Below are 21,200 nucleotides of genomic sequence, written 5' to 3' on the forward strand. Positions count from 1 at the left end.
GGGTTATGGTGGCCTCATCAATAAGGCATCAGGCTTGTGACCAGAGGGTCCCTGGTTCGATCCTAGCCTGTCGAAGATCCACCGTCTTCATTAAGGGTGACTGGAGGATGTTAAATATGCTTGTGGTCACAAAGTCCTCCAAGTAAAACGATACTTCTGGGGGTGCTAGGCCAGGAGTTATTCGGCTTCTAGTCTGGTTCTAAATTATCGAACTGTCCATAGATACTGCTGTCATCAATCGTGTTGTCCGAGAAAAATCGGACTTCCACCTAGAAATAGGCACTCAATTAAATGGAAGCCTTACCCCTCTGCCTTAAAATCGAGATGCATTGCTACTCGGGCTCAGGTTCCCGAGTGGCATAAGTAATAACAACAGTCACACATATAGTCTATTTCAGTTAGGAAAAAGTTACAAATAAAGATCAAAGCATATGATATTACAAGCTATTTTAAAAAATTGGTACTATTGCAATATTTGGTTGTAAGTCAAAAATTATTTTTGCTTTTATAAAATGATAAAGCTCTTGTTATCAACATTTTAAATAGCAAATTCAGACTGACTAATATTTGGTGCAATATTTGTTGAATTAGAAAATTGAAGTAGCTCATTTAGTTTACTTATTCAATCATTTATTAAACCATTTATGTAATTACTAATTAATTCATTTGCATTCTCCTCTTAAATAATTCATTTATATATTTATTCATTCATTCACTTATTTTATTCACTCATTTATTTTTTTCTATATATTGATTTATTTATTTATGTTTTCATTCATTAATTGCTTCATTACTAATTCATTTATTTGATCAAAAATATTTCAATAACTGAATAAAAATATTTCACTGGATTTTTTTTTTTCACTTAGCCTTATAAAAAAGTGAGTCCCCCCCCCCCCCCGGCCCCACCCTTTTTTTTGAGTGGACAGTTGGAAGTACAAATTTACAGTCAAAAAAAAAATGTTTCAGTGCAAGTTTAATTATAAAGCACCTTTTTTCGGAATATACTGTAATTTTCAAATTACATTTTCCAAATTGTTCATTTTGGAAAAGGTAAGATATCTTAACTATTTCACTTTGCCCCACATTCCCCAACAGAACATTTTCCTATTCTGCTGCGACTATCATACCAGAAATAAGATCCACATAAAAAGATTACAATCAAAATTGCAAGCAGCAAAAAAAAAAGATAGTTTTCCAAGGCAAATTCTAGTTATGTAAGTGCCCGAAAAAGATAGAGAAAAGTCAAACAACACTGATAACATTACTCAACAGAAAACAACACCTTATACATACCTTTACTCTTTGGAAGAAGCAATCTTTCAGAAAGAAATCCCACAGAGAAAATGTTTTTTTTAACATATTCCTGCACATTTTATCCCAAAATTTCATCTGTATCTAAATTAAAACACAGTGAGTAAATTACTTATAATGAAATTGAGTATTGCTAATACAGTAAAACCTCTCTATTACGGACACCTACGAGGACATAAATATTGTCCGCTTTAAAGGGGTGTCCGCTTTCCCGAGGGACACGTAAAAAAATAAAAAAACGAGTTTTTAAATGATCTACTTATTACAAAATAATTAATGACACTTCTTAAAAGAAAACTTATTCTGAGATCAAAAGTTATATGCCTGTAATTACAGAAAAGTAACGAAATGTAACAAGTGTTACATATGCTTTAATTCAAGGTTTAAACTACTTTAAAATATGCAGAGAAAGAACAAAAACATACCTACGTCATTTTCGTGATAAAAGATGTAATTGAAGTTTGTTTTGAGTAGTTTTTGCTCATCATATCTTCATGATACATTTTAAGTTCTTGTGTTAATTTTACCCCTATTTCATCATTTCTTTCGGTGTAAAAATGTCTTAGTTGATCAATGTACATTTGAGCATCACGTAAGCTTCTAATTTTCGTTTCTTCAGAAGATACTTCCACCACTATCTGAGGATCGTCGTCTTCTCCTTCACTTTCGGTTTTGTTATGTGTTATGCTTTCAACTATCTCCTCCATTTCTAAGGAATTGATTCCACATTCAACATCACCATCAATGTCAGCAAATTCATTGCCAATTAAAACATTTTCACCATTGAGGCGTATTAATTTTGTTAAATCATTAACGGGTTCTTCGTCATTTACTGTTCCATCTTCAGCAACAGGTAGATCTTTTTTGAACCCAGCTTTTAGAAAACAGCTGGTAATTGTAGCCGCCTTGACTTTTTGCCACGCTGTATTTATCCATGAAGATTCCTGTAAGACGTCGATTTTTACCAAGCTTGCACTACATTTTCCTCCATCTAAACCTGAAACGATGTGCTTTAAAATTAATTGTCGGTAAAACACTTTGAAGTTTTTTATAGCACCTTGATCCAAAGGTTGGCAGACGGACGTAACATTTGGAGGAAAAAAAACATTGCTCGGTTTCACATTTGGATGAGAGGTCGCATTGTCCAGAAAAAGAAGAACTTTGCGCTTCTGACGTTTCATTTTTTTATTTAATTCCATTAGCCATTCAGTCATTAAATCCATGTTCATCCAGGCTTTTCTGTTCGCTTTCCATTGAAAGCCAAGTTTTTGCAGATTCATACCTTTAAAGCATCTTGGCTTTGCTGCTTTTCCTATAATTAAGGGTTGCTCTTTAACACCATCCATACTGGAGCACAATAAGACCGTTAAACGCTCTTTTGACATTTTGCCACCATGACATTTTTCACCTTTAAGGCGCATGGTTTTTTCAGGTAATGCACGGTAAAAAAAGCCCTGTTTTATCGGCATTTAAAATATTTTCGGGATCATAGTCTTTAATTATGGATGACAGTTTCTCGACCCATTCATTTGCAGTTTCTGGATTTACATTAGCGGACTCTCCACTTATTGCATTAAAAGAAACAGAATGTCTCTTCCGAAATCTTTCAAGTCATTCATTCAAGGCTTTAAAATCCTTCACTCCAAGGCTCTGCGCAGCTTCTACTGCTTTTGTTTGCAGCATTGGTTCTGACACGGGAACTTGATTGCTTCGCACTTTGCAAAACATTCGAACACGCATTTATCAATTTGATATGAAAGTCCCTTTTCAGATGACATTCTGTACTGCTTGCTGTTTCCATTCTCATACCAAGCTTTCATTAACTTTTCTCTATTTTTTACAATTTCTGCCGCTTGTGTTTTCCCTACGTTAAAATGCTCTGCTAATTTTCTTACACCACATTTTTCACTTTTGTGATATTCAAGCACCTCAATTTTCTCTTTTAAAGTCAAAGCTTTGCGAGGCATTTTTCCCAACGTCGATTCGAATAAGGATACACTCGACAACAGGGTCAAACACAAAACTTATTCCAAAAACTCTTAAAATGAAATAATCCTTCCAAGGAAGCTGCTCCACCCTCCCCTTTCTCTGGCAACGATCCCCCATTATTTTGATCCAAAAATTTTCAGCTTTCTTTTTCCCTTTAAAATAAACTCAATAGCTGGAATTAAGAAAACTCATCACTTCTCAACCATCGGCCCCGTCCATTAAAAGGCGCCGATGAAGAACAGCAAAGGCCGCCAGTAATAAAATTAAAAAAGATATTAAACGAATCACCAATTCTTTTGTAAACTCTGAAGACCACATGGCGGACAGTTTAATTACTCTTGCGGAAAGATAAGGTGTTCGGCCAGTGTACCATGTGTTTTGTTCACTTAAGCTGCACTCAATAACCAACAATTGCCTTTCTGGGAATCCGAGCTGTCCCCAGGAGCCTAAAATGTACTCCCTACCCCCAAACAATGGGTTCTACATTCGTTTTTTACCTCAGCAGATTTTTTCCTGGCAGATTCTGAACCGGTTGTGCATTTTCGCAATGGGGTAACCCGAGTAGCATCAACTCATCGGCCGATCATCGAAATCCGATCAAACTTTGATCGGTCGATGATCGGCCGATGATCGGATTCCGATGAGTTTTCATCGGAAATTGCTCCAATATGTCTCATCGGCAATAGTAGAATCCGATCATCGGTATCCGATGAATTTTGCTCCCTATACCAATGAGATTTGGAGCAATATACGAGCAGTGCTTTTCCGAGGCGATGAAATTTTGGATGAAAATACGATGAGATTTGGAGCAATATACGAGCAGTGCTGTTCCGAGGCGATGAATTTGGGATGAAAATACGATGAGAAGTAATAACAACCGCGATATAGGGACAAGCAGGAGGAAAAAAAATTAACAGTGGGAATATGGGTCCGCCATCTTGGATGATCATGTGACACTTCCGCCATCTTTAGAACTTTCAGAAGGGGTATTTTCGGATGACGTCATGTGGGGACAATTATTTAATATACTTTAATTTCTTTTAATAACTTGATTAGTTAATTTCTTATTTAACAACTTTTGATGAACGTGATTCATGAGCTCAATCTAAGTCGCTTTAGCCGGGAATCGAACCCTAGACCTCTGGAATACGAGATTCATATGCTAACCACTAGACAAGCAACGCTCTCTCCAAGGAGGAAAATAATGTATTAAATGGAAAATCATTTGTGGCGCCATCTATCGGGGGACAAGGCCATGACAGATTTCTGAACGGAAAGTGAGAATTTTATTTCAGTGAATATACTTGTGGCGCCAGCTAGTGAAGAGTCGGAGTCGATCATTTTGCCCGCAAACCGAGTCGGAGTCGGTAATTTTGGGAGTCAAATTGAACAGAATGGAATTGTTTTGGAGATAGAGAGAAATCATTCAAGAGTCGGAGTCTCATTTTGTTCGCAATTCCAGTGAGGTGATCGGGGTTGGAATCGTGGAGTTCAAGTTGAATTGATTTTGCAGCAAATCGGAGTAAACCCTTCCAAAATCCAGGAGTCGGATTCGGAGTCAAAGTCCTCAGTCATTTTTCCTCCGATTCTCAACCCTAAACGTTGATCCGTATAGCCTTACGTTTGATCAATAGTCGGATATTCGAATAAAAAAAACTTATCCTATTTTAACAGTTGGGAGATTTCCAAAAATTTTAGATTGGGAAAACTTTTATCGGAAAATTTTAAACGACCTACTTTTTTTAAGATGAAATGTAACTCGGCAAATTTTCATTCGGAAAATTTGATCGTTACGATCTCTTTTTTCCGATGAAATGTAGCTCGGCAAATTTTCATCGGAAAATTTGATTGTTAAGATCTGTTTTTTCCGATAAAATGTAGCTCAGCAAATTTTCATCGGAAAATTTGATCGTTACGATCTCTTTTTCGGATGAAAATTTCGCTCGAGCAAATTTTCATCGGAAAATTTGATCGTTACGATCTCTTTTTCCGATGAAATGCAGCACGGCAAATTTTCATTGGAAAATTTGATCGTTACGATCTCTTTTTCGGATGAAATTTCGCTCGGCAAATTTTCATCGGAAAATTTGATCGTTACGATCTCTTTTTCCGATGAAATGCAGCTCGGCAAATTTTCCTCGGAAAATTTGATCGTTACGATCTCTTTTTCCGATGAAATGTAGCTAGGCAAATTTTCATCGGAAAATTTGATCGTTACGATCACTTTTTCCGATGAAATGCAGCTCGGCAAATTTTCATCGGGAAATTTGATCGCAAGGATATAATTTTCCGATAAAAAACAGCTCATCGAAAACCGTTCTCGGATTCTGATCGCAACGATATCAGCGTGAAATACGCGATGAGTTTAGGAGGAGTCGATGATCGGCCGAGCAAAATCCGATGAGTTGATGCTACCTGGGAAATAACTTTTACGGTTTATTGTGGAGGGAGGAAAGGTGTTGCTAATTGTTATCTCTGGTTCTCTTTGTGTAAATTATTAAACAAGTCCTGTGTTGGAAGTGAATTCCAATCTAGGATTTTCAATAAATCTCTCTCTCTCTTTTCTTTCAAGGAGAAATAGTCAGATTTGCTGAAATTGTCCGTCAGTGTCCGCTTTAATGAGAGAAGAAAGAGCTTTTTTTTTAATGAAATGTTGTGTCCGTGTCCGGTTAAGTGAGTGTCCGCTTTAATGAGGGGACTTTTAATGGCTTAACCATAGAAAAGGGACGGGAATAAAAGAAACTGTCCGTAAAGAGAGGTGTCCGTTAAGCGAGGTTTCACTGTAATATGAAATATACATGACTTAATGCTGTAAGCACATAAATATATTCTTTTACAAATATAACATTCAGCAACAGTTATATATTACAATAAATAAATAACTGGATCTCTTAAATGATCATAAACAAAACCATTATGTTAGAATTTTAGAGTACTAGCAAGTGACAAGTTAGAAACATTATTTCAAATTTTACTGTAATAATATTTTTCTTTTCTTTTTTAAGATACTAAATCAAATGTATGATCTTAACCTATTTTTAAAACACTGAAAAATTTTGGAACACAGCTACATTTATATTTAGTATGACAAAGAAGATCAGAAGACAAAGACACTCTATTTATGTAACAGAGACAAATTAAATTTAGTTTCCAATATTTTCTAAATCTGAACTTTTTCAGTCGGCTCAAATAGATTGCTTAATTAGATCAAACAGAGCATCCATAACAAATAGATACATTATAAATCAATGCCAAATAAAACAGGATTTGTTACTTTTTTTTTACATGCTTTAAAGAGGATATTTCCCTTACTTTACTGAACAAATTAACATGGGAAAGAGAAAGAAAATTAATGCAAAATTGAAGAATAAAGGTAAAATAAGCTTTCTACAAAATGGTACTTACTTCACAAGAAAGATTAATTACAGATTGCCTGATCATAGCAACACTCTTGACTGAACCGACGAAATTGAGCAAGTTAATCAGATCTTTTTGAAAATTTTCTTTGATGCTGCATAGAAAAAGTAAAGAAAGATAAAATAATACATCGGGACATTGAGCAGTAAGTTACCTCCCTTAAGCAAGGGCTAAAGCAGAATTAAACAATGTACCAACAACCCGGTTATACCATCCAGAAGACATCCTAGTTGTGGACTCATCAGTCAAGAATGGACAATAATCAATCTGGAGGCAGATGTTATTAGCCCTGGCTAAAGGGCAGTAATTTACTGCTTAATATCCAAGCTTTGCCATCAACTGACTAGTTACACCACCTTGTGTGCCAATAGTAAATCATTATATGTCAAATAATGTATACTTTCATGTACGTTTTCCTGCGGGGGCTTGGTCACTCATAAATCCCCCCACCACCGCCACCACCCTCAGTCACCACATCCGGTTAAACCCTAATCAGGGTAGGAATGGTGGTGATTGGTGGGGTTTAAATAAATGAGTTTCACCATTTCTGCAGACTCTCAATTGTGCATTAAATTTACTTTAGCTACCAGTTTGTTGGTACTCTCAGCTTCAATAAGAAGAAATCTGCCTCCAACTTGGTTATTGTCTATTCTAGACTGATGAGTCCATAACAAGGAAAAAACTGCAGTCTCTGGATGGCATAACCAGGCTGTTGGTATATTGCATGTAATACCATTGACATATTAAACAACAATTCCAACATACACACAAACATATGGGTCACTCTTCAAAAAGTAACTTTTCAGTCGCACGCCTTTTACAGCAAAACTTAAAGGAATAATTCATTAAACAATGCTTTTTAATTTCATCAAAAATATATCTATTTAAACCTGCCAACAAGGTGAAGGTGACGCGAATGAAGTCAAAGAACGTGGAATTCAAAAATTTGCTGAAAGCAGCCATAAAATACTATCATGTCAAATTAAGGAAGAATATGTATGTTATTTTCTATCACCATCCCACGCACTGTCAAACTTTCGCATGTTTTCAAATGTTTTAGCCATGCTCAGAGTATTATTTTAGGTGATCCACGTGTACGTTATACATTGTTTGTAACTTTTTATACCTGATGTCTTTCTCTATTACGCCCTTTGTACTTCAAGTTATCATAACAACATATTTTCTCTATAATCACATGTCTAATACTTTTCTAATTGCTCAAAACTTTATGTGTTGAAGAAATTACGCACTGATGAAATGCAAAAAATTAACATTCATGAAAATAGGTGTGAATTTTTATTTATCCTCTATTGTTTGTTAAAAAAATGAATATTTCTTAATGAATTACTGCTGACCTAGCAAAAAAGATCTTAAGTAAGAATCAATGTAATTTCACTATACAAACTCTTAGAAATAATTTTTGCGTTTCTGAACTAATTTTTTTTATAGTAATTTTTGCAAATTCTTTAGTTTATGGTTTATGTGTCTGAATTTTTAAAGCTTTTCAGCTATGTTTCGAAAACTACTCAAAGTTGCGGCATATATTAACTTTTTGCTTTTTGTTTTAATATTTGCTATTTTACTCTGTTAATAGGAAAATAATAACTTTTCTGAAGTCCAGATGATTGCCATTTGTACTTTAAATTCTTGTTGTAATAATACATTTTTCTACGTACTAAATGTATTGTTTTTGATGCACATTTCTTTAAAACTTTGATTTTCTAATACTATATTTTATGTTGATTTCCTAAATCGCATCTCATATAATACCATGTCTCACAGCAAAACATTTATTATTATGGATGAAATATTTAAATTGTTTGAAGTAAAAAATTGATTTACGTCAAGAAGCAAACTGGAAAACTTTTTACTTTTAACAAAAAAATAATTTTTAAATTCAAACTATGTCACTCAAAATCAGTCATTTTCTGTAGATAATTCTACTTGAAATTAACCTATCAGTATTTTTGTGCTTCCTTTTTAGAAATAAAATGAATTCTGTATAAAAATTGAATCCTTTTTCATTTCTTTGTTACATTGTAATGAAATAAATTGTTTTCTACAACATCTAGTATTTCAACTTGATGATCACATAAATGTGTAGCTGTTTCTGTAGGTAGGAAAGCAACGCCGTTTGTTTCGGTGTTACACCAGAACGAAAAAATTTCCGTTTCTTTCTTTCTAAGTCAGGCTCTTTTCAAGGAGAATATCAGGGAAATGTGAAAGTTTCTATGGCAAACAAACTATGGCATCAAATAGATAGAATTTATGGTGTCAAAATTATGTTGTTATGTTTTATTATTTATGTCGTCAATGTCAGTTTGTATTTTCCAGTCTAACGAATCTGATTGGTGCAAGTTTTGCTAGCGTAAGACTTGCACCAGTCAGATTCGTTTGAAAATACTTTTTTTTTTTGAAACTTTATTCAGCAGTAGTTTCCTGAAATCACAACAAACTACTTTTTTTTTTTGTAGCGAACTACTTGCTACTTTACTTTTTTTTAAAAAGTTGTGTGCTACACTACAAACTACTAAAATATGTAGCTACTACAGTAGCGTTGCTACTTGTAGTGCGCTACTTCGAACCATTGGGCCATTGTTTATGGTTACTTCTAGTAGGTAACACTTTAATGTAAGAATGGAAAAAAAGTAACAAAAGGTTTCGAAATTGAAAAATATTTGCTCTTAAAAGTTACGTTTTCTGGGGAATGACCCATATGTGTCCTCAAGGAAGACAGTGCACAAGAGTCATTCCATGTCAGATCAACAAGGCACTCAAGCTAACCATCTCAGATTTTCATTCAAATATTTTTCAGGTAAACTGAGATAATAAGCCCGGATCCAAGGGGAGAGCAAAGGAGCTATAACTCCCCCCCTCCCTTTGGGTTCAAAGTTACATTTAATTTTAGTTGTGTAGAGTTATTTTTTCAAAATATCCCAAATTCGCTATTGATCCTTCAGGTCCATATAGCCAAAAATAGCAAAACAAAGTCCCCTGGCTGCTTTTCAAAACCAGTAGACAGATCTGAGGGACAAGAATATTGTCACTTTTGTGGTTTTTATCATAATTAAGGGCTTATTCCTGCCCATGTCCATAAGTATGAAGTGTCGAAAATTATAAAAGCTGCAAAAATGTACGACCATTTCTTAGAGCCTTCACAGCTTGCTGTCAAGATTGAAATAAAATTATAGGGAAAAAATGGGATTCAAATATGGGCCTTCCAAATGCAGCAGTTGAGACATTAACCCATTGGGGACGAACGACGCGTCTTTGTCTTTGTGTCAGCGCTAGGTGGTTCTTCAGAGACGAAATACGCATCCGAAAAAAGCATCTGTGCGCACAGCCAGCCTAACGATGCTATTCTGCGTTTTGGATTTGAACGAAATGTTTACTATTAGATGGCGTTACTTATCCATGTTCCATGTTCGTTCAAATGATTGCTCTTCTGCATTAGTATTTCTCCGTCTGACGTCAGAATGGGGTCTGTCAAGTGTCTGTGATTTATTGGATTTCGTGAAAGAAAATATAAACATGTGCTTGCAAGTGAGAAGGGAAATGTATACTCATTTTGAAGTGGCTCTTTCTAGTTTCGGTTCCATTTATAACGGGATTGGAGGGGAGATATTCTAGCAAGGTTTTTTACTTTTGTGTTCATTTCGTAGCCATGGTGAACACGTTATCTTTCCGACGAGGAAATATCTTAATTTATGACTGATCCATCTATGGATCTTTTGGGTCACATTGAAACAACTATAAATTATTTTTGTTGGAGTTCTTTATGCAGTAGTTAGTTTCGAAAATCATACGCGTAAAAAGAAGGCAAAGAACTTAGACGGAGATGTGTAATTTGCTCAAAGCAGAATAAAAGACCTAACACTTCGTATGAGTGTAAAATGCTCAATGCGCATTTATCTGTGCTTTGAAATTTTTCTTGCGGCTTTAAAATATTAATTGTTACAATATTTTTCAAGTATTTCATAATATTAAGCACAAATATTTTTCCTGTTTTGTAGAAAATATATTGTTTAATTTTGATACTTTTAGTTATTGTAAAAAACAATATATTTTGTATTTTTATTGTTGAATATCAATTATTTTCATCTAATTTTTTGTTATGATTAAAATTTTGATATATTTTATCATATATTAAAAAAATGATCTCATTTCTGCTTAAAGTATACATTTTATTCATTATTATGTATACGCACTTTCCAAAATTGCGTATTAGGTCAGCGGGAGAAATTGACCCGACCTGTGAGCACAGTCCACGTGTAACAGCTACCGTCCTGAGCGAGCGCTATCTTCTGCGGACTACCGTCCCGAACGGGTTAAAGAGCTGCAACAAGCAGTTGTTCCCAAATGTGTTTAATTTGATTCATTTATATGATACTCTTCCTGTTACGATATGTACACCAGAGAGAAGTTTCTGTTGCTTACGTTGGATATAAACTTACCTAAGATTGACTGTGGCTCAAAACTGATTGTATTGTTTAGCCTTGGGGCATGTTCAAATGGAAGGGAATCTTTCTATAGAAAATACTATAAAATTATTCTGTGGTAAGAAGAAACACATTTCACTTTCAGCAAAAAAATGGTCTTAGTGTTACAAATAAAGTTAATTTTTTGATTAGTATCAAGTCTGTATTTACTCTTCATTTGAACATTCCTTTGTTTCAGAATTGTTGAAATATATGGGACAAATGATGATTTTAAATTTTTGATTCTAGCTCTTCCCTTGGGAACAGCCTAGATCTGCCACTGTATATAATTATTAAAAGACAATATTAGGAAGGATGAAAGAAAAAAAAGGACAAAGGAAGATAAATAAACTCACTCTTTCAACCACTGATTGCATTTGATTTGGAGGAATTCTGAATTACATGGATGAAAAGGTTCTTTTAAAGATGAGCGATAATCTACAAGTAAAATAAAGTTAAAACATCAATAATAATTACGCATTGCAAAAGTATTAATAATACCACAGGTAATTAATTACACAACAGATCACACAGCATCAGTAACAATCAAGCACAACAAAGACATCAACAGACAAAAATAATGCATTTCTTTGGAGACAGAAGAGGGCCGAAAAAGAGATGGTTTTTTAGAACTATACTAAACCAAAAATACTTAATCAACTTTCTGAATAACTATGATGGGCCGACCTTTTTAAAACTTTATTTTTACAGAACCATGAATTCATGTTTCCACTTCTCAATTATTTTAGTGCGCTATATATATTTTCAAAAATCAAAAGTTACAAAATACCTGTTATAGATGAAGGCAAAAAGTTAAAGACTTCACTTGATTTCAAATCTAACAAGTTAACAGGACCTACAAAAATGAAAGACATCAATGCTTTTCAAGAATGTACATTTGTGCTTAAAAACTAAACCTTATCACTAAATAGTCATTTGCAAAAAATAATAAATAAATAAATAAATAAAATTTATGATTTGCATAATTATTGCATTAAACAATGAAGAAATTATAAAAATACAAATTATTGTATTGCAACACAATGTTTCAGAGGTAATATCAAATTAGCAACCTTTTGGTAAACAAAAAATGAATAATACATATTTATAACAGAGGTGCAATTCTTATAATGTTATTGCAACCTCAGACTGCACAAAGGGTAACTAAGTTTTAAATAGATTTCAAGTCTGCAAATTTGATGCAGTTGACTACAGTTTTATTTACATATTTGTTTATTTATTTTTTAAACTTGTTCTGAAATGTTTACAGTAATACTTAAGGTTCCTTCCTTTGAAAATCGAACTCAAATGCAAGGATGACTTATTAAAGGAAAAAATATAAATTCAGTTAAGTTTTTTTTATTATTATTATTTCAGGCATTGTAAAGTTTTTATTGAAAATGAGTGAAAAGCATGATAACTTCTTGAAACTTAACAGAATGAAAAATTAAAATGGATTAACTTTTGTAATTAAAAGTAGGGGGAGACCGGGCAAGATTACGAATTCCTTTTTTTTTCCGTTGTCCCCACGTTAATGGCATCTACAGCATACTATAAGGTCTCCTATCCGTTGTTCGTTCAGCAATAGTATAGAGATGCTGAAATCGCCATGTTTGTGTTAGTTCTAAAGCTTTGGTTGTTCACCGTTGCCACGATCTAACTTTTATGCATTTGTAAATAAGCTCTGCTACAGATACAGATAAGTTATATCATGTCTGTTTAGTATTTATGAGTAACTTAGTTTAAATACCACCTATTACCATAAATAAATGTCAATTAATCGCCTTCTTTTATGGTAAAGGAGAAGAATCCGTTCAAACAGGCAGTCCGGGGCAAGATGACGGGCCGAAACGCAGGGCAAAATGACAAGCTCGTCATCTTGCCCCGTGTTTTGGAAATTATTAAATTAACTATGTTGTTCATTTTATTAAATCCTGTAAAAGCTTACTTGTCTGTGTGTTTGTTCACGCGACCTTGCGCTTCTATCTCCTCTGAGGTTAAAGGACGCATTGAATCATGGGAGGTGTCGTTCTAAAGCCGGTGATCAGAGGCTATTTTTAAACTAGTTGACCAAATGACTAGTTGACTGAATTAAACCAAGCAAAGAAACTCCTGCTCTGTTGATTATTGACAATCATAAATCTTGCATAACTTTGCAGGCTATCTTATACTGCAGCGAAAAAAACATTATCATGCTGTTGGGTTGCCACCCCACACATCACATCGACTCTAGCTCCTGATGCCTCTGCCCATTAAAAACCCTCTATAGCCAAGCATGTGACAACTTTATGGTCATTCATCCAGGACACACTATCACAGACAAAAAAATTGGTGGGCTTTTGAGCTACGCTTACTTCAAACCAGCTACAGTTGGAAATAACGATAAATGGTTTAAAGAATGAGGGATTAAGACTCATTATTCTCTTGTTTTTAGCGGACTATGATGTTGTTGGCGATTAAACTGAAAATATTAGTGCTAATCCTCAGACCTTGGGAGCGGAAATGTAAAATAAAAACCCTCCAGACGAAGCAGAAGCTATGGCAAATGTTGATTCCGATGCACCAAGGAAGCCTGTTAGTGTTTCTGATTTCAATGCATTGCCTAAAGCAACACAATGTGAAAAAACAAAAAACAAACAAAAAAAAACCAGAAAAATGAGCTCAAACATTCTGACAAGCACATCCATCAAAGAAATGTCAGAACAAGGAGCAAAGCGGAAGGACAAAAGGATTATTAAAAAAAAAACAGGGAACATAAGCTCGTAAAGCTAAAAAGGGAGTAAAAAAACTGAAACTAAGTTCATTTAGGTACAATTCTATTAGGTCCAATTCATGCCAAGCAATTCAGTAGCATCAACTTCAAAAAATGGTGTTATAAGATGCCCTGCTTGTACAGAGGAATATTGCGACCCTCCAACAGAAGAACGGACCCAGTACTGTAAAAGTCAAGAGTGGTGGCATGAGGCATGTTCCAGTTATGAAAATGGCATTTTTACTTGTGTCTATTGTTCGCTGCACAAATTAACACTTCTACATTACACTCCAATAGGTTACGTTTAATTTGATACTTTGTAAGATGTAAAAACACAGTTATTATCTTTAAAACTAGGTAACATATTCAAAACATAAAATGTGTTCAACCTTTTTCAACGTTGTCATTTTGCCCCAAGGTCAAAGTCATCTTGCCCCAGTACTGGGGCAAGATGACAATTTGTTAAGGTCATGAAAAAATAAAAATATCCTTCGTTATTTTTATTTGAAAAATTAAATGGTAATATATTTAATACCACAAAGGACTATTCTAACAGCTCATGTGAAATTAATTTTACTATCCTTAAAAATGAATTAATAAACAACAAAAATTGTTAACATAGTCATTTTGCCCACGGTCTCCCCTACATATTTATATCATTTTACATCATGCAAAATTAGCAAATGAAAGGAAGATCAGAATTGCAGATAGAGAAAAAATCATCCTTATAATAGCAACAATCATTTTAAATTTTAACAGAATTTCATTGATTTGAATTTTCACAAATTTTTGATATTTTCATACATTCATTTGAAACTTTAGTTAATTATTAGTTTCATACGAGTAACTTAAACAGCTAAAAATAATTGTGAATAATATAACACCATTTTTTTTTTAAGTTCTAAAATATTTGTTATATGCTAGTTCCAAAAATGTAAGGAAATAAATACCAATGAAAAGAACAAATAAAAACTGCATTTTTAAATGTCTGTAGGTTTCAGCAATTATTAAAATCTGAATTAAAGATACTTATCTCAAAAATAAACTTAAAAAGAAGGAAAAAGAAAAAGGTACCTGATTCACTTGAGCTGGTTATTTTTTTTAAAGTAGAGTACAACATATTGATTTGATAATCTGAAAATAAGTTTTGAAATATTAAAAACTACATAAAATTAATTATTTAAAAATGTCATCACATTTTAAGAAATACAGTAAACTTCCAATTATCGGCCTTGTTGGATTATCCGGGGTTCGGATTATCCACGGACCCCCCCCCCCTTTTTTTTTACCTGTCATTAAATGTTTTTTAAACTTAAGATTGTGTTATTAATTGTTTTTACCTTTTACATATATATTTTTTTAATTCAGTGTTAGTACATGCAATGTAGCAATGTTTCTAGCTATAATTTAAATGCGTGTGTGAGCGTTATTCATCCTTTTTAGCTATTGTAAGCATTGTTTTTTTCTTGTTATTCGGATTATTCGCGGTTTTCCCTTATCTTAGGTTATTGTGCCACCCTATTCTGCAAATAATTGGAAATTTACTGTATATGCATATGTATTTAAAAAGTTGTGATCTGATAATTATGTTCTCCAATAGCATTATAAATCATATTCTGCAATAAAAAATATTTTTAGTTTTGTACCTTATAAATGGATTTTAAAAAAAAAAAACTCATCCTCCTAAACATCACTAAAAATTATCTTTTCTATAACTTTGTCTGCAAAAAATTTCTGGGAGAAAGTTCTGAGCCCCATTTTCTCTCTTAATGTCATTAAAGTTGGCATACAATTGTGTTTTTAGGATTTCAATTTCAAAACATTTTTTCTGCAGGTCGCAAAGTACCTCAAGTGGAGAGCAATTGCTTCTATAGACCCACCCATGTATCCACACTTGGGGAGAAAGAATTGCTCAAGAATAAAATATTGTTGCTTATCATCATGAAACATAAACTATCTTTTTCATTTTGTATTTTTCAAAGCCACTCACCTTGATCAGTATCAACTTTGTCAGAACAGTAAAACAAAATGTAGATAGTGCTTAGAGTCTTCTGTACAGCAGTGACAAACTCACACACTTGATCTTTAGCTGTAAAATATAAATAAATAAATAAATAAATAAAACGAAAAAACTTAACAAATAAATAAAATAAAATGTAGGCATACAAATAGGCTAGAAAACACATCATTAGAATTGCAATTGAATTGATTTGAATTAAAAGGAAAACAGCTTACATGAATAGAAAAGCTTTTAATTATCAATAATTTTAGCACAACTTATGGTGGTAAAAAAGTAGCAGATGTAACAGAGTTTAATTCTTATAGCAATCAGAATAATACTGGCAAAACTTTAGTTTTAAATGAGAATATATGATTTTAAAATTATTTTTCCCACTAATCCAATATTTTCATTTATACATATTATTTAGATCCCCCCTCCTCTCGAAATTTTTTTTATTTATCAGAAAAAAAGAGTACAATATTTTACTTTACGTATTTTTTTCAAAAATTGTGCATTGATATTTAAAACACTAAGAGAGTAACATAATTTACTACATATTAGTTATAACATTGAAAAATAGTATCGAATGAGCTTAGTAAGTGCCACTTTTTATAGGTTCCCCCCAAAATTTTCAGCAAGTGGGGCTTTAAAAAATTTGCTCTGTTGTCAATAATACAGTAGCTTCTGTGCTAATTTAATGTTATCAAAACTCTGTAGTCTCAAATTCTTCCAGTGGGTCAATTTATGTTTTCATTTTTAGGTCTGCATTTTGTTAAAAAAGAATTGTTTTTGTGAACATTCTTAATTTTTATATATAGAAGAGCTATATTTGGAAATTTTCCTTTTTACATTACTTTGTGGGAAAAAATCTTTTTATGCCATAAAGTGAATGAGAATTTTTAACAATGACCATTCTTATATGAAATCTATTTGGCCTGAAATATTTTGTGGAATAGATTGGAAGTTGGACTTCTTATTTATATATATATTTTTTTTTAACATATTTTTTAAATACTAATGTCTGGTTTTCAACCAAGTTGATTAAATTTAGTTTTTTAATTTATTTATTGTATTGATCTGCAAATTGCCAAAGCAACATATATAGTCTATACGCCACTGCAAATAATCTGCTACTTTTGTTTTAGCATAATAAAGTATACTTTCCTTCAGATTGATCAAATAATAAAATAAATTTGGCCCAAACGTTAGCAAAATCAGGAAAAATATGACAAATACCGCATGACACGAGAGTTTTCAGTACTTTTTGAATCGGAATCCAAAATCCGGAAAGGTCCTGCTCATGAGCATTCCGAATTTGGGGTCCCATACTTTATTTTTAAATAATACTGAAAACCTTTGAGCTTTTGAGTTTTTTTATACAATATGAAAAATTTTAATTATATCACATATTTCAATGCATAAATTAATATTTTCTTTAATAATAGATACGAATAAAAAGAATGCCATACATAAAAAGTAATTGATGTAGGTTAAAAACACTTGAAATTGCTGCAGGTAAATTAAGACTTAAAGAAGAAACATCAAAACAAAAATCAAGTTGCACAATTAATGCTGCAGGAGCAAAAAGAAAAAAAGAGCAAATGTAATCAAAATAAAAAAAACAAATGTTCAGCCTACTAAAAGGAAAGTTGTTGCTGTTCTTATTTAAAAATTTTTTATTTATTTATTTATTTATTTTATTTTATTTATATTTTTTTTTAAGTTACAAATCTGTCCCAGATAAACAAGTGTCTACTGTAGAAACTAGTATGTTGCGGCCATCACGAAACTTTCTTCTATATTTTTCTTTTTTTTTTCTGATCCCTCCCCATGCTTGACGAGGAAGCAATATTCCCAACAAAAACAAAATTACACATGCAAAAACTTGACTACCATCCCAATGTCTGAATTATTGCAAAAGCAAAGCAAAGAGCGAAAATTGAAAGTTATTTTAAAAGCCTTGCTTGAATTAATTACAAATATTTTATTTGTTAACAAACATAAGATGGCAACAGTTAAAAATTTTAAATCATTGAGATAATATTTCCGATCATTTCCATTCAATTAAAATCACGAGAAATACGCAGACGACAATCTATTACGATTTATCTTTCTTATTGTTGCATTAATAAAGCTATTTTTATTCAAAAAAAAAATAAAAAATCAACACCTCTTGGAGCGATTGGCGTCAAAATTGAACCAAAGCCTGTTTACATATGGATTCACATATATTCCAAATTTCAACAAGAACGTAGCATTACTTCTTGAGATAGGGCACTCACAATGAAAAAAAAGAATGGACGATTGCGCTACCCCCTTTTTAGCTGTTGACACCAAAATAAAATCAGCTCTTATACCCACTAAGGACTACTTGCCGATAAATTTTTCTTTCATTCTGTTCATTATTTCTTGAGATACAGCAGTCACAATTGACGACAAAAAACGTTCTATAGCTAAACCCCTGTTTGAGATATTGACACCAAAATTGAATCAGCACCTGTTCCTGTTAATGGCAACATATGGACCAAATTTTGTCTGATTCCGCCAGTTACTTCCTGAGGAATAGCAAGCACTTTTAACTCAAAAAACGTCCCATTGCTCCACCCCCCTTGGAGGAATTCGCGCCAAAAACCAATGGGCACAAGTTCGCATAGGGGCACATATGTGTACCAAATTTCGTTCGATTTCATGCAGTAGTTTTTGCTGTAGAGCGGCCACAAAAAACTGGTCACACACAGACGTGACACACACACATACACACATACATACACACACACATACACACATACATACACACACACATACATACACACACACAGACAGACAGACATTTTCCAAAAATAGTCGAAATGGAATCAGCACACCTCAAAACGTTCGAATCCGTCAAAATTCGAAATTCGAAAATTTGCACGAATCCAATACTTTCTTCTATGTATTACATATAGAAGAAAGTAATAAAAATGACAAAGCAGACAAAACCAAGTTTCAGAAGATAATGAGAATTTTCAAATAAAAACATTGAGACAGAATAACATTATGCAATAAAGTCATAACTTAATTTACAATCAGAATTTTAAAAGGTATATATTTACCATACTTTTCTGGATGGAATACTGATTTTATAACATTCTAAAACAAAAAAAAAAAAGATAAAAATTAAGCTGATGTAATTATTAATTGTTATACAACTACACATTTCACACAACTCATATGAATTAATTTGCGCAATATTGATACTAACCTTATCTTCACGAATTAGTTTACGACTCAGTAGTTAAAAGTATTAATTTTCTCTAAATTTGTTTTAAGAAAACAATGTCATAGGGTATAAATTTTAAACCATGCAGTTAGTTAAATGAAATGAGTTATGTTCTATGTTCTTTTATTACATTAAATTACATACCTTTCTAACTGCCAAAATTTCTAAAACTATATCTTCAAGTGATGAATTCGATAACAAACAGTTACAGCATAAAGGACCAATAGCATTCTAGAAAGAAAAAAAGTGAGAGCATTTATCACATTAAAAATCTCAAGTAATAGTTAAGTGATAGTAGCATCATATGCCAGAGAAATATGACTCAGAACTTAGCATGAAAAGAAACAGCATAAAAATTAAATGAACAACATGAATATGAATGAAGGGGAAAAATTGAAAAAATGCTTTAGCTGGGGCACAGAGGCAAGTAGAAACAATTTTATTAGTAGCTACTTTTTTGAAATAGTGGCCACATTTCCTTACCAAAATTGTAAAAACTATAAATTATTTAGATTGTAGAAATTTTTGTCCTAAATATACTAATTAATGCAAGTAACATATTTTTAATAAATTAGTTCATTTAATCTGCCTCTTGAATGTGGAAAAGATTTCACTGATTACTTAACACTTTTTGTACAATATAAGGGCATATTTTCATTTTTTTGAAATGGTGATTGAATGGCAACTGACAGCTGTCTTTTTAACCACAATTTTTTTAGCCCCCTTATTCACCTAGTGGTGGGTGGTGACCATTAATTTTTGAACTTTATTCTGCATAGTAAATTGCACAGCAAATGGAAAAGTTAAAGATAGAAACACAAACTTTGATAATATATAAAGATAAAAGTAAAGGTAAAAATGTTTATAAAATTATAAATTAAGTGCAGATATTTATGAATTTAACTGTTTCTTTAGTTAAAGAAATAAGTTATCATTTACAGATGTTTTCCTAATTTACCACATAGAAAGTTTTTTTTTTTTTTAAACTTTCATTTTGAAGTTTGCTTAAAACATTCCTGTTCAATCTGATCAAAGTTTTACAAACTTTTGATTGTATAAGAAATGTATGTAAGAGTTTTTTTTTTTTTTTTTAATACCTATAAACGCTATTTTCAACAGAATTCATAGATAAATATCTTTTTATTTAGCTTAACATTTTGTATGTTTAGAAAATCGAAACAAATTACTTCTGGTTCAATGTTTTCCGCTTCTAACACACGGCAACAATTCTAGAAGGAGAAAAAAATCACTATTAAAATTAATGTTAAACTAATGGTGATATTTTTAAAAATGAATATCATCACATAGATAGATGCTAGAAAATAGATGAATAAAAGCACACAGAAAAGAAACAAATGCAATAAATTCAACTTTGAGGCATCTTAAACAGATAGTCTCTTTGTTTAATTTTTTCACAAGTGATTCTAAGCACTTTAACTTTGATGTCATCTAGGACAATGAAAGGGAAACATATACAAATTAAACCACAGCTTGAATAAATGTGCCTTTGGTTATAATCATATTTAAACAAGCATACAAATAATCCTAAAATGAATTTTTTAATTATTTCAAGTTCACGTTCTAAAATCAAAATACTACAAGAAAATCTGTCATATGAACCATTTTCATGTGCTCCAAGTTATTTTTCAACAAATTAAAAATTAATAAAATATCATACACTGTGAAAAAACTCTCCGATGAAAATTATTAAATATGATTATTTAAATGAATGATTTACCAATGTTTTTTATGCACAAAAATTGCAAATTATTGCAGACATGTGTTTTGGTGTTACAAGGAACGCCTTTTTCAATGCAAATATTTTGATTGGAAATTTTCTATGCAATTTTTGTATCAAAAACTTTGGTAAATCATTAATTTGATTTTCAAGTACAAAGATATTTATTCGTCATTATGATGCATTTGCTTCTTCTTTCTACAGCACAAAAATATATGGGCTTGAAGTGGAGCAACTGGTACCATTCCTTG

At 32.4% G+C, this 21,200-nt stretch overlaps 1 protein-coding gene across 1 annotated transcript in view; it reads right to left on the reverse strand.

Annotated features, from left to right (window-relative positions):
• Positions 1–21,200, reverse strand: part of LOC129231785 (conserved oligomeric Golgi complex subunit 1-like) — a 70,030-nt gene that overhangs the window by 36,581 nt on the left and 12,249 nt on the right. The window contains exons 8-16 of the mRNA XM_054866154.1: positions 20,399–20,440; positions 19,356–19,442; positions 19,045–19,081; positions 15,941–16,039; positions 15,025–15,084; positions 11,989–12,054; positions 11,555–11,636; positions 6,709–6,814; positions 1,297–1,398 (exon numbers count right to left, since the gene is read on the reverse strand). Coding sequence (XP_054722129.1) covers positions 1,297–1,398; positions 6,709–6,814; positions 11,555–11,636; positions 11,989–12,054; positions 15,025–15,084; positions 15,941–16,039; positions 19,045–19,081; positions 19,356–19,442; positions 20,399–20,440 — 681 coding nt within the window. The remainder of the gene's footprint in view (positions 1–1,296; positions 1,399–6,708; positions 6,815–11,554; positions 11,637–11,988; positions 12,055–15,024; positions 15,085–15,940; positions 16,040–19,044; positions 19,082–19,355; positions 19,443–20,398; positions 20,441–21,200) is intronic.

The sequence above is a fragment of the Uloborus diversus genome, chromosome 1 (assembly GCF_026930045.1).
Source record: "Uloborus diversus isolate 005 chromosome 1, Udiv.v.3.1, whole genome shotgun sequence".
Classification (NCBI taxonomy): domain Eukaryota; kingdom Metazoa; phylum Arthropoda; class Arachnida; order Araneae; family Uloboridae; genus Uloborus; species Uloborus diversus.